The sequence below is a fragment of the Hyla sarda genome, chromosome 3 (assembly GCF_029499605.1).
Source record: "Hyla sarda isolate aHylSar1 chromosome 3, aHylSar1.hap1, whole genome shotgun sequence".
Taxonomy (NCBI): Eukaryota; Metazoa; Chordata; class Amphibia; order Anura; family Hylidae; genus Hyla; species Hyla sarda.
This window is the reverse complement of record NC_079191.1, coordinates 238,562,666-238,576,221: the sequence shown is the minus strand read 5'-3', so window position 1 is coordinate 238,576,221 and position 13,556 is coordinate 238,562,666. Positions and strand designations below refer to the sequence as shown.

The following is a 13,556-nucleotide window of genomic DNA, read 5'->3' as shown; positions in this document are numbered from 1 at the left end:
CTCACCTTCTAAAAACCATAACTCTTTCAGTTTTCCACCTACAGACCTATATGAGGAACCATATGCACCACCAATAGTACTTTGTAATTAAATAGATAATTTCACCACAAAATCTACAGTAAAACAAAAAACAAATTATTTGTGGGGCAAAATTGAAAATAAACTACTTTTGGGGGCTTCCAATTCTACACAGTGCACTTTTCAGTAAAAATTACACCTTATATTTATTTTGTAGGTCCATGCGATTAAAATGATACTCAACTTAAATAGGTTTGATTTTGCTGTACTTTTAAAAATGCGGATGGATAGGGGTTTGGACAGGCTGGCATTCTCTTATCCATGTTATTTTCGCTAGAGGACCTGGCCTGAATCGCCATCTCTCTTATAGCCAGGTCCCCTAGCAACGTAATCATGAACTTCATGGTGCCCCTGTGTGATGTCACTAGGCACGCAGCGCTTAGATATGCGTAACTAGAGTAATGCAGGCCATTTCGCTTGATGGTGATGTCCTGCATTAGCCATAGGTTTTTTTTTTGGGGGGGGGGGGGGGGGGGGGGGGGGGGGGGAGTGTCTGATATGATTAACTCTCATGCATAATGGCCAGAAGAGATTTGTGTTCTAACTTATTTATTAAATCTCAATATGCTCAGGCTGGCCCATGAAAAAAGAAAAAAATAACTTGACTGTTTTGTTTTTATTTGTTTAACTTTGTAATGCCATTCTGTTGCCTAAGTAATTCCCGAGACATTAATCTGTACTACTCTTCTCAATAACCTTGCTTGGTTTGTTGCTTAAAAAAAAGAATTAAACCTTCACTTACGTCCCACCACTACCTTAGTGCCTTCAATATCGCTGCCCAGGTCTCCGCTGTAACCATTTTTCTGCTTCTGAGGCCTGAAAGCAAAACTGCAGCTCAGCCAATCACTGGCTGTAGCAATGTCTCGCCTCAGCCAGTGATTGGCTGAGCGGCAATATGACATATTGGACCTGGGCCCTGGTCTTCTTCCTGGTGCACAGGCCTAACATGTCACATTGCCCCTCAGCCAATCACTGGCTGAAGCAGGACATTGCTTCAGTCAGCCATTAGCTGAGCTATAGTAGTGCGTGTTGGGCCCAAGAAACAGGAAGAGCAAGATACCGGGGGAGTGGTGGAAGGAAAGTCAAGGTTTATTTATTTATTTTATTTTTTATTGCAGCAGCCCAGGCATATTGAGACAAAAAAAAAAAAAAAAGACAGTTAAAGGGGTACTCCGGTGCTTAGACATCTTATCCCCTATCCAAAGGATAGGGGATAAGATGCCTGACGCGAGATTCCTGCCGCTGGGGACCCCCGTGATCTTGCAAGCGGCACCCCGTTTGTAATCAGTCCCCGGAGCGTGTTCGCTCCGGGTCTGATTACGGGCGATCACAGGGTGGGTGGCGTGTGACGTCATGCCTGCGCCCCCGTGTGATGTCACGCTCCGACCCTCAATGCAAGCCTATGGGAGGGGGCGTGCCACGCCCCCTCCCATAGGCTTGCCTTGAGGGGCGGAGCGTGACGTCACACGGGGGCGCAGGCGTGACGTCACACGCCGCCCACCCTGTGATCGCCCGTAATCAGACCCGGAGCGAACACGCTCCGGGGACTGATTACAAATGGGGTGCCGCGTGCAAGATCACGGGGGTCCCCAGCGGCAGGACTCCCGTGGTCAGGCATCTTATCCCCTATCCTTTGGATAGGGGATAAGATGTCTAAGCACCGGAGTACCCTTTTAAACAATATGTCATTTTCTTATGAGGATTGCTTGGTATATACTCACAAGTGTCAAGGGCAATAAAAGGCACTGGATGCTTGAATTTAAATTTCATCTGTATTATTTTATACATAGAGTTGTTTTAAATGAAGCTTTTGGACATACAAAATGTAGTGATACTGGATTAACTAAAAGTGTTTGCAAACTTGGAAAAGTGACCTTTTGACAAACTTAATTCATCTCTGATGTCCTGCTGATAAGATTTCAGAAGAAAATGTATATTTAATGTTGCAGCTCTGGGTTCATACTACTGGAAAATATTACTCTGTCAGTAGCAGAAAAATCTCTTTGTTCCATTTCAATCACAGTTGAAGTTCTCTGATTACTTTTCCTGGTAATAGAAAAGTCAAAATGTAGTGAGGACAATAAGGGTCACCTAAGAACCAGAGCTTATAAAGAAAAGGGATTTTCAACAAAAATTCTCAGTAAAACTACTAAAGTCAGCAGGTTCAAATTTAAGTCCATCTCCATAAAGAAAAAACACCTAAAAAGTTCAGAGTTGATTGCAGTTTATATCAATATGCCACTTCCACATGTCATATTTACAGCAGTCTAAAAAACTGAGACAGAAATAAATGTTCTCACACCACACTGGTATAACTATGTAGCTGTACAAGTGCTGATCCAAGACATTTAAAAAAAAATCTCCATGAATTTATTTTGTGGGTCTGAAGGATTACAACACCAAATGTACACCCGTTATTATGATTTGATCGTTTTAAACAGGATTTATTTCCTCAAGGAAGGAGTGATTTTTCCTTGTTGACTTTTCATCTTTTCCTCCTCCCCTTCTAACAACCAAGACGCTTAAAGGAAATCTGTCACCAGTGTCACCTGCACTAACCTGTCGGTACCGACAGATATTGCAGGTGACACTGATGACAACGGTACTCACCCTGGTCCGTTACGTGGATCTTCGGTAATCTCCTCAGTTAGCTCCGCTCCGGGCACCCGTCTTGGAGCACGGGCGGAGCGCTTACTGACGTCACTGCTGCTGTTCTCTCACAGCGGGACCCAGCAGGGAGCAGCAGCGGTGACGTCACTAAGCTCCACACATGCCTCAAGCCGGTGCTGCTCTCTGCAAGGTCTTGCAGCAGCGGTGATGTCAGTAAGCTCCGCTTGTGCCCCAAGCAGGCTGTCGGGACTGGAGCTAATGGAGGAAATTACCAAAGATCCAGGAGACGCCAGGTGACACTGGCATCACCATTTGTAATGACATCACTAATTTTACCACGAAATCTAGAGAAAAAAAAATATTTGTGGGAAAAACTGGAAAAAAAAAGCCCTGCCATACTGCTTATTCTGGAGGGGGTTTCGTTTCCATGCAGTGCACTTTTTGGTAAAAATGACACGTCATCTGTACTTTATAGGTCAAAACATTTATAAGGATACCCATAGGTTTTGTTTTATTTTACTACTTTAAAAAAAAGTTTAGCCTTTTGTAGAGAAAAAAAAAAAAGCTAAAAAAATTGTCATTTTCGGGCACCTATAACATTTTAATTTTTCCGAATATGGGACTGGATTAAGGCTCATTTTTGTGGTGTGATCTTTCGTTTTTATCTTTTTGATTGCATTTTGGGAAAATTGAGGTTATTTAAACTTTTATTAGGGAAGGGGCTTATTAACATTTATAAAAAATAATTTTTCCTGTTTTCCATCATTTTTTACCTGCAACCATTCGATGACATACACAGAACAATGTTGTGCCATAGCACAGTATTAATCAGTGTTATCGGCGATCCACATGTAAAAACTGCTGAGAACCCTCCGTCCATCCTCTCAGCTGAACAGGACCCCACGATTTTGCTGCTGTGGTCCCAATCAGTTTCTCTAACCAGCAACTGAGTTGAATACTTTTAGACGCTGAAATCAACTTGGAATCTGGCCCGGCCGAATGGGGGTGTTGGTGCCACCAAAAACATTAATGTTGTATATAAAGGGTGGGCCATTTATATGGATACACCTTAATAAAATGGGAATGATTGGTGATATTAACTTCCTGTTTGTGGCATATTAGTATATGTGAGGGGGGAAACTTTTCAACATGGGTGGTGACCATGGTGGCAATTTTGAAGTCGGCCATTTTGAATCCAACTTTTGTTTTTTCAATAGGAAGAGGGTCATGTGACACATCAAACTTATTGGGAATTTCACAAGAAAAACAATGATGTGGTTGGTTTTAACATAACTTTATTTTTTCATGAGTTATTTACAAGTTTCTGACCACTTATAAAATGTGATGGATTGTCAATGCAACCCTCTTCTCCCACTCTTCACACATTGATAGCAACACCGCAGGAGAAATGCTAGCACAGGCTTCCAGTAGCCGTAGTTTCAGGTGCTGCACATCTCGTATCTTCACAGCACAGACAATTGCCTTCAGATGACCCCAAAGATAAAAGTCTAAGGGGGTCAGATCAGGAGACCTTGGAGGCCATTCAACTGGCCCACGACGACCAATCCACTTTCCAGGAAACTGTTCATCTAGGAATGCTCGGACCTGACACACATAATGTGGTGGTGCACCATCTTGCTGGAAAAACTGAGGGAACGTGCCAGCTTCAGTGCATAAATAGGGAAACACATCATCATGTAGCAATTTCGCATATCCAATGGCCTTGAGGTTTCCATTGATGAAGAATGGCCCCACTATCTTTGTACCCCATATACAACACCATACCATCAATGTTTGTGTTCCAACAGTCTTGGAGGGATCTATCCAATGTGAGTTAGTGTCAGACCAATAGCGGTGGTTTTGTTTGTTAACTTCACCATTCACATAAAAGTTTGCCTCATCACTGAACAAAATCTTCTGTGTAAACTGAGGGTCCTGTTCCAATTTTTTGCCCATTCTGCAGCTCCTGAAACTACGAATATTGGAAGCCTGTCCTAGCATTTCTCCTGCGGTGTTGCTATCAGTGTGTGAAGAGTGGGAGAAGAGTGTTGTATTGACAATCCAACACAATGGGCAGCACATTGAACACATTTTATAAGTGGTCAGAAACTTGTAAATAACTCATGAAAGAATAAAGTTCCGTTAAAACAACATTGTTTTTCTTGTGAAATTCCCAATAAATTTGATGTGTCACGTGACCCTCTTCCTATTGAAAAAACAAAAGTTGAATTCAATATGGCCGACTTCAAAATGGCCACCATGGTCACTATCCATCTTGAAAAGTTTCCACCCCCTCACATATACGAGTGTGCCACAAAAAAGAAGTTAATATCACCAACCATTCTCATTTTATTAAGGTGTATCCATATAAATGGCCCACCCTGTACAAGCATGCTTTTGCCATATCAATTGTGTAAAAAAAAAAAATCTGAAAGGCGAAGAAGTGAAATTGGTTGTCTCATAACCCTGCAGAGCCATTTCTGTATTTTGCAACACAGAAGAAAAATCTTGGCTAAGGAGCATTTTTTCCAAGTCAAGAGGCTGTGAGGGAGGAAAAAAAAGGTAACCATATGTGAGTCTCAACAAATAAAACCATATATCTTAACTTCCTTAAAGTTTGTAAATATGATATAAAGAGTGGGGAGATACTGGTGTTGGTTGAAGTTGCAACTGAATTTTTAAGTGTGAAAGGGACTCTATATAAAATAACTGAATTATCACCTATACCTAGTGTAATGTCAAAGTAGAACAAAGCAGACAGAAATTTTCAGATTCCCTGTGGTTTCCCGCTCAGCTTGTCATCGGGCTACAGGTAGCTTTACATCATTCATAGGTTATTGTTTCCTGAGAGAAACAGGGCATACATACAAGGCAGGATCAATGATGGACCATTACATGGGGGAAACAGTAAACCAGTTTAAAATAAAGGTTTCTACAGCATTTGATGTACTGATGTTGGTGTTCAACTTCAGTAAGATAAACAAAATGATTAACTCAGATTTATGTTTAATGATCAGAGACTTTTGTTTCTATTGTTTTATTGTAATATGTTTGTACATTTTGTGAATGTTTAGAAAACCTGAGCATCGAAACATTAAAAAATATGCTTTACAGCAGCCACATAGACCATAGGAAACAATAGTAGGGAGCTGACTTGTCTTCTATGGGAGAGATTTGTAGACATTTGGGGAGATTAATCATAACCTGTCCAGAGGAAAAGGTGCCCAGTTGCCCACAGTAACCAATCAGATCGCTTCTTTCATTTTGCAGAGGTCTTGTTAAAAATGAAATAAGCAATCTTATTGGATGCTATGGGCAACTGGGAAACTTTTCCTCTGGACAGGTTTTGATAAATCTCCCCCATTGAGAATTGTGGATTGTATTATCTATGGAAAGGTGTTATCTTTCACTGTAATCCTACTTGTGATGATGAGGAGCATCTTGCTGAAAACTCCTCTCTACCGAACAGGAAGTGTCATCTTATTAGCAGGACTAGTGATTAGAAATTTAACTGCATGATTCAAGGACTACTTTAAAATACACTGTGAAATTAAGGGAGGCGGGTGGGGGGGGGGGGGGAGGACTTGTCACAGAAAATCCTTTTAGGAAATTCTGGGGACAAATTCAATTTAAGCCCTTAACATATTTTTACAGTGCCCCACTAGCCACTTGGACAATTTATCAAGGTTATTACCACAGATTCAAATTAATTTCATTACTATTTTATGTAATGGGCCAACACGAAATAGTCCATCATTTCTAAGGGGGGGGGGGGGGGGAAATTACATGGATTTTAAAGTTATTTACAAATAATGCTCCGAAAAGTGCAATATTATTGTTTGTCTCACAATAAAAATGTTTTGCCCTTTCAAAGTACTATGAAGGTAAAAGTCTATTTCAATTTCAGTTTGTAACAGTAGCAAAATAGGCAAAAAGTCCATGCGAGGATAAATACTGTCAGATACAAAAACGTGTACATCTTAACAAAACATTAACCTTTCTAATATACTTGACAAGAAATTTTTATTTCCATTTTATACCTATAAACAAAAAATAAGAGCCTTAAGCATGCTGTTTAATAAAGAATTCTTCAAAATACACCACAAAAGAAAGGACAATATACAAACTGCACCAGAGAATATCAATACGTACAGACAGGGAGATAATCACTAAATTATGCCTATTCTTCTAATGGGAGATGTCATAAGATGTGCAGATCCCAGCACTATCCGGCTAACTAACCTATGCTGCCCAGGATTATAGGTGACCAGGGGATAGCGTGGGAAGGGCCTATTCCCTACTGGACCCTAAATATCCCTATTCTGTACACCCTAAACCTAGGTGGAGTGGGTCGTCCTTAAAAGGGCGGTCCTACGCTGGAACCCCTAAGCCCTATATACCCTACTATCCCCTATAGCAATGCATACCGCTTGCTATATCCTAGGCACCCGTAATATCTGTTTTTTATGCCCTACCAAAGGTGCACAAAGGTCTTACCCCTTTGAAGGGGAGACCCATAGTTTCTGGGATAGTTGACCTCACTCTTAGTTTAGGGACATATGTTGACAGAATGCTTAGAGATGTTGTTGTTTCCCATCCCTCTTACACACAGGATACCATGGACCTCCTCCAAAGATTGGAGGGGTTGCTCTGGAACCAGGGACCCTCCTTGGTAGCATCGACGTGGAGGCGTTGTACTCCACTATACCCCACGAGCAGGGGTTAAAAGCAGTTGAGCATTATCTGGCCTCAAGAGGTTTACAATATAAGGATCATAACTGTTTAATTATACAGATTTTAGAATTTATCTTAACTCTGAATTATTTTCTTTTTAATGGTTGACTATACCACCAGCGTAGAGGCACAGCGATGGAAAGCCTGTGTGCCCCCACATACACGATATGTTCCTGAGCTGGTGGGAGGTGACCCAGGATTTAAATGGGGCTTGGGAAGTCTTTGAGAGGAATACGCTTTTATGGTCCACATTTATAGACGTGTTAATTTTGTGGGCAGGCTCTGTACATGATTTTAAAGGAAAACTGTCAGCCAGTTCACCCACACTAAACCCAATACACTGGGTTAAAGTGTGGGTGAACAGGAGTCCATACAGCGGTCACTTAGTTTTTTTCGTCCACTGGCCGCCGAGTTATGCCCCTGTAAAGTTCCTTTCTTTGGTCTATGACAAGCGCATTCAAGGCAGGGCTCGCTCGGCCGTCTGCCTCTCCCTCCTGCACTTAAGTTTCTGAGCCCACCCCCGTTGTTTGCATATTCATTATCTTCAACTCCACGTCTTAGTGACGGGAAGTCACATGTCTCCTGAGAGCAGGACTCTGTCTGCAGAGCGTATGCGCATGAAGATTTTACCCAACTGCTGGATGCTGTGAATGGAACCGGCGCACAGGCAGTGACACTGCACAGAGCGAGAACAGTACGCAGAGCTCTCGCGTCATCAGGACGTGAGAGCTGGGTAAAATCTTCATGCACATGTGCTCTGCAGACAGAGTGCTATGCTCAGGAGACATGTGACTAAACGTTACTAGGATGTGGAGTTGAAGATAATGAATATGCTAACAATGCTGGCGGGCTTAGAAACTTCAGTGCAGGGGGCAGACGGCCGGCGGGGGCCCTACCTTGAAAGCGTGAGTCATAGACCGAGGAAAGGAACTTTACAGGGGCATAACTCTGCGGCAAGTGGATGAAAAAAGTAAGTGACCCCTGTATGGACTCCTGTTCACCAACACTATAACCCAGTATATTGGGTTTAGTGTGAGTGAACTGGCTGACAGTTTTCCTTTGAGGTATTTATTGAATCTTTGAATACTAATGATATAGGGCTTCATTTTACCTACGAGATCAGCGATTCAAAACTCCCCTTTCTTGATGTCTTGATCACCAAAGACTCTGGTAGGAATCTGGTTACAACTGTATTCAGAACAGCCACTAAAAGCCTCATGAGATGGGAGAGCTGCCACCTAGTCCCTCTAAAACAGAGGATCCCTAAGTGTCCGTTTCTCCGTCTCAGGAGGAATTATTCGGTCATTGGGGATTTTAAGAAAAAGGCTAATGAACTCAAATGAAGGTTTAAAAATAGGGGATACCCAGAATATATATTGAGGAAAGCTTATCAAACAGCCCTTGATACCCCTAGAGATCAGTTGCTTACCCCTAGAAGAAGAGAAGAGGGAAAAAGCATTACATGCATCATAGGGACTTATGACAGAGATGGCCAAATAATCCGCTCTATTTTCCAGAAATACTTGGACATTTAAAAAATGGACAAAGACCTTGAAGACTTTATCGGACCCTACCGACAGATTACGTATAGACGAGGAAGAAGATTGAGTGACAGACTGACTGAGAGCACCTCACCCCCTTTAATAAGATACTGATGAATACTGATGTGTGGTTGGGGAGGAGTGAGCAGAAAGGGAATCACTGCTGTGGTCGCTGCAAAGCGCGTGAATTTATGACTAAAACACAGCAAATTAAAAATATTCACACAGGGAGAAGTTATCCTATTCACAGCTTTATTAATTGTTATACAAAGGCAGTGATTTATGTGGCCACATGGTTCCTGCCCCCAACAGTATGTGGGTAAAACCAATAGAGAACTAAAAAGACGGATTGTAGGTGGAGTGCGCAACAAAAGGGATAAGCTGTTATCCAAGCACGTGATTTAGTGCCATGAAGGATACCCTAGAACCTGGGTTCTCAACCTGGGGTACGCCAGGGGCTGTCAGGGGGTACGCAAAAGCACTGAATAAATACCGGCCATGCATTGGCCAGTATTTGTCAGCGCATAGCCGCGGCAGTTCACTGTACAGTAGCGCGGCCCGAGCTGCGGCCGCGGCAACTGTAAGTGAGCTGCGTGGTTGCCGGGGAGACGTGTGGCCTCCCCTGACGTTGCGCGGAGTTTCCGCACAGCGCAGGGGGACGTCACACGTCAGTGCGGCCCCGCCGAACATCCTGTGAAGGAGCAGGCAACGGGACCGCAGGACGCCAGGTAAACAACTGTATGGGACGGAGGGGGGACTGTATGGGACGGAGGGGGGACTGTATGGGACAGAGCACAAGGCATTAAGATGGAGGGGAGAGAGATAATGGCGGAGGGGGGATGGGGAGTAATAAAGCACAAGGCCTTAAAATGTAATGCCTTGTGCTTTATTAATCCCCCCCGCCCTCCGCCATTATCTCTCTCCCCTTCCATCTTAATCCCCTTGCGCCATTCCCCTTCCTCTGATCCCCTTTTGCCATATCTGATAATAATGGCACAAGGGGATTAAGATAGAGGGGGGAAAAATGGCAAAAGGGGAACAGAGGGAGGGGGGAATAATGTCACAAGGGGATTAAGATGGAGGGGGGGGTTTCATTATCCCGACTCCATCTTAATCCCCTTGTGTTATTATTCCTCCTCCATCTTAATCCCCTTGTGTTATTATTCCCTCCTCCATCTTAAAGGGGTACTCCGGTGCTTACACATCTTATCCCCTATCCAAAGGATAGGTAATAAGATGCCTGATCGTGGGAGTCCCGCAGCTGGGGACGCCCGCGATCATGCACGCGGCACCCCGTTTGTAATCAGTCCCCGGAGCGTGTTCGCTCCGGGTCTGATTATGCTCGACCGCAGAGGCGGCGGCGTGTGACGTCACGCCCCCGCCTCCGTGTGACGTCATGCTCCGCCCCTCAATGCAAGCCTACGGGAGGGGGCGTGATAGGTATCACGCCCCCTCCCGTAGGCTTGCATTGAGTGAGGGGTGGTGCGTGACGTCACACGAGGGCGGGGACGTAACATCACACGCCGCCGGCTCTGCGGTCGAGCGTAATCAGACTCGGAGCGAACACGCTCCGAGGAATGATTACAAACGGGGTGCCGCGTGCATGATCGCGGGCGTCCCCAGCTGCGGGACTCCGGATAGGGGATAAGATGTGTAAGCAACGGAGTACCCCTTTAATCCCCTTGTGTTCTTATTCCCCCTCCATCTTAATCCCCTTGTGTTATTATTCCCTCCTCCATCTTAATCCCCCTTGTGTTATTATTCCTCCTCCATCTTTATCCCCTTGTGTATTCCTCCTCCATCTTGATCTTTTTGTGTTTTTATTCCCTCCTCCATCTTAATCCCCTAGTGTAATTATCCCTCCTCCATATTAATCCCCTTGTGTTCTTATTCACTCCTCCATCTTTATCCCCATTCTGTTATTATTCCTCCTCCATCTTTATCCCCTTGTGTTATTATTCCTCCTCCATCTTAATCCCCTTGTGTTATTTTTCCCTCCTCCATCTCTATCCCCCTTGTGTTATTATCCCCCCTCCATCTTAATCCCCTTGTATTATTCCCTCCTCCATCTTAAACCCCTTGTGTTATTATTCCTCCTCCATCCTTATCCCCTTGTTATTATTCCCCCTCCATCTTAGTCCCCTGGTGTTATTATTCCTCCTCCATCTTTATCCCCTTGTGCTATTATTCCTCCTCCATCTTAATCCCCTTGTGTTATTATTCCCCCTCCATCTTTATCTCCTTGTGTTATTATTCCTCCTCCATCTTAATCCCCTTGTGTTATTATTCCCTCCTCCATCTTAAAGGGGTTGTGCGCTGCCCTGCAGTTCGGAGCTCCGCTCACAGCGTCCGGAAGTTCATTACTCCGAACACTGTGTGCGGGCTTCCGTGTTCCCAGCCGCCTGGCGTGACGTCACCCTCGGCCCCTTCGTGACGTCTCGCCCACCCCCTCGTGACGTCTCGCCCGCCCCCTCAACGAAAGTCTATGGGAAGGGGGCGCAACCGCGTGACGTCACGGGGGGCGTGCGAGACGTCGCGAAGGGGCCGGGCGTGACGTCACGCCCGGCGGCCGCGAACATGGAGGCCCGCACACAGCGTTCGGAGTAATGAACTTCCGGACGCTGTGAGCGGAGCTCCGAACTGCAGGGCAGAGCACAACCCCTTTAATCCCCTTGTGTTATTATTCCTCATCCATATTAATCCCCTTTTGCCATTTTCCCCTCTTGTGCTATTATTATCCGTTATGGCAAAATGGGATCAGAGGGAGGGGGAATAATGGCACAAGGGGATTAAGATGGAGTAGGAATAATGGCACAAGGGGATTAAGATGGAGAAGGAATAATAACACAAGGGGCTAATAACACAAGGAGATTAAGATGGAGGAGGAATAATAACACAAGGGGATTAAGATGAAGGGGGAATAATAACACAAGGGGATTAAGATGGAGGAGGAATAATAACACAAGGGGATTAAGATAGAGGAGGAATAATGGGACAAGGGGATTAAGATGGAGGAGGAATAATAACACAAAGGGATTAAGATGGAGGAGGAGGAATAATAACACAAGGAGATTAAGATGGAGGATGAATAATAACACAAAGGGATTAAGATGGAGGAGGAATAATAACACAAGGGGATAAAGATGGAGGAGGAATAATAACACAAGGGGATAAAGATGGAGGAGGAATAATAGTACAAGGGGATTAAGATGGAGGAGGAATAATAACACAAGGGGATTAAGATGGAGGAGGAGGAATAATAACACAAAGGGATTAAGATGGAGGAGGAATAATAACACAAGGGGATTAAGATGGAGGATGAATAATGGGACAAGGGGATTAAGATGGAGGAGGAATAATAACACAAGGGGATTAACATGGAGGGGGGATAATAGCATAAGGGGATTAAAATGGACCCCCTCCATTTTAATCCCCTTCTGCTATTATCCCCCCTCCATTTTATTTATGTGTTATTATTCCTCCTCCATCTTAATCCCCTTGTCCCATTATTCCCCCTAATAATGGGACAAGGGGATTAAGATGGAGGAGGAATAATAACACAAGGGGATAAAGATGGAGGAGGAGGAATAATGGGACAAGGGGATTAAGATGGAGGAGGAATAATAACACAAGGGGATTAAGATGGAGGAGGAATAATAACACAAGGGGATTAAGATGGAGGAGGAGGAATAATAACACAAGGGGATTAAGATGGAGGAGGAATAATAACACAAAGGGATTAACATGGAGGAGGAATAATAACACAAGGGGGATAAAGATGGAGGAGGAATAATAACACAAGGAGATTCAGATGGAGGGGGAATAATAACACAAGGGAATTAAGATGGAGGGGGAATAATAACACAAGGGGATTAAGATGGAGGGGGAATCTTAATCTCCTTGTGTTATTTTTCCCTCCTCCATCTCTATCCCCCTTGTGTTATTATTCCCCCCTCCATCTTAATCCCCTTGTATTATTCCCTCCTCCATCTTAAACCCCTTGTGTTATTATTCCTCCTCCATCCTTATCCCCTTGTTATTATTCCCCCTCCATCTTAGTCCCCTGGTGTTATTATTCCTCCTCCATCTTTATCCCCTTGTGCTATTATTCCTCCTCCATCTTAATCCCCTTGTGTTATTATTCCCCCTCCATCTTTATCTCCTTGTGTTATTATTCCTCCTCCATCTTAATCCCCTTGTGTTATTATTCCCTCCTCCATCTTAAAGGGGTTGTGCGCTGCCCTGCAGTTCGGAGCTCCGCTCACAGCGTCCGGAAGTTCATTACTCCGAAAACTGTGTGCGGGCTTCCGTGTTCCCAGCCGCCTGGCGTGACGTCACGCCCGGCCCCTTCGTGACCTCTCGCCCGCCCCCTCGTGGCGTCTCGCCCGCCCCCTCAACGAAAGTCTATGGGAAGGGGGCGCAACCGCGTGACGTCACGGGGGGCGGGCGAGACGTCGCGAAGGGGCCGGGCGTGACGTCACGCCCGGCAGCCGCGAACATGGAGGCCCGCACACAGCGTTCGGAGTAATGAATTTCCGGACGCTGTGAGCGGAGCTCCGAACTGCAGGGCAGAGCACAACCCCTTTAATCCCC

General features: G+C 44.6%; 1 protein-coding gene across 7 annotated transcripts in view; it reads right to left on the bottom strand.

The window, feature by feature from the left end:
- FIG4 (FIG4 phosphoinositide 5-phosphatase) overlaps positions 1-13,556 on the bottom strand; it is a 653,436-nt gene that overhangs the window by 161,407 nt on the left and 478,473 nt on the right. The window contains exon 22 of one of the 7 annotated variants that reach the window (XM_056566310.1): positions 1,978-2,124. The exons of the other annotated variants lie outside the window; for them this stretch is intronic. Within the exon in view, the coding sequence (XP_056422285.1) occupies positions 2,116-2,124 (9 nt within the window). The 3' untranslated portion in view covers positions 1,978-2,115. Of the gene's footprint in view, positions 1-1,977; positions 2,125-13,556 lie in introns of those variants that run through there. 7 annotated transcript variants of the gene reach the window in all.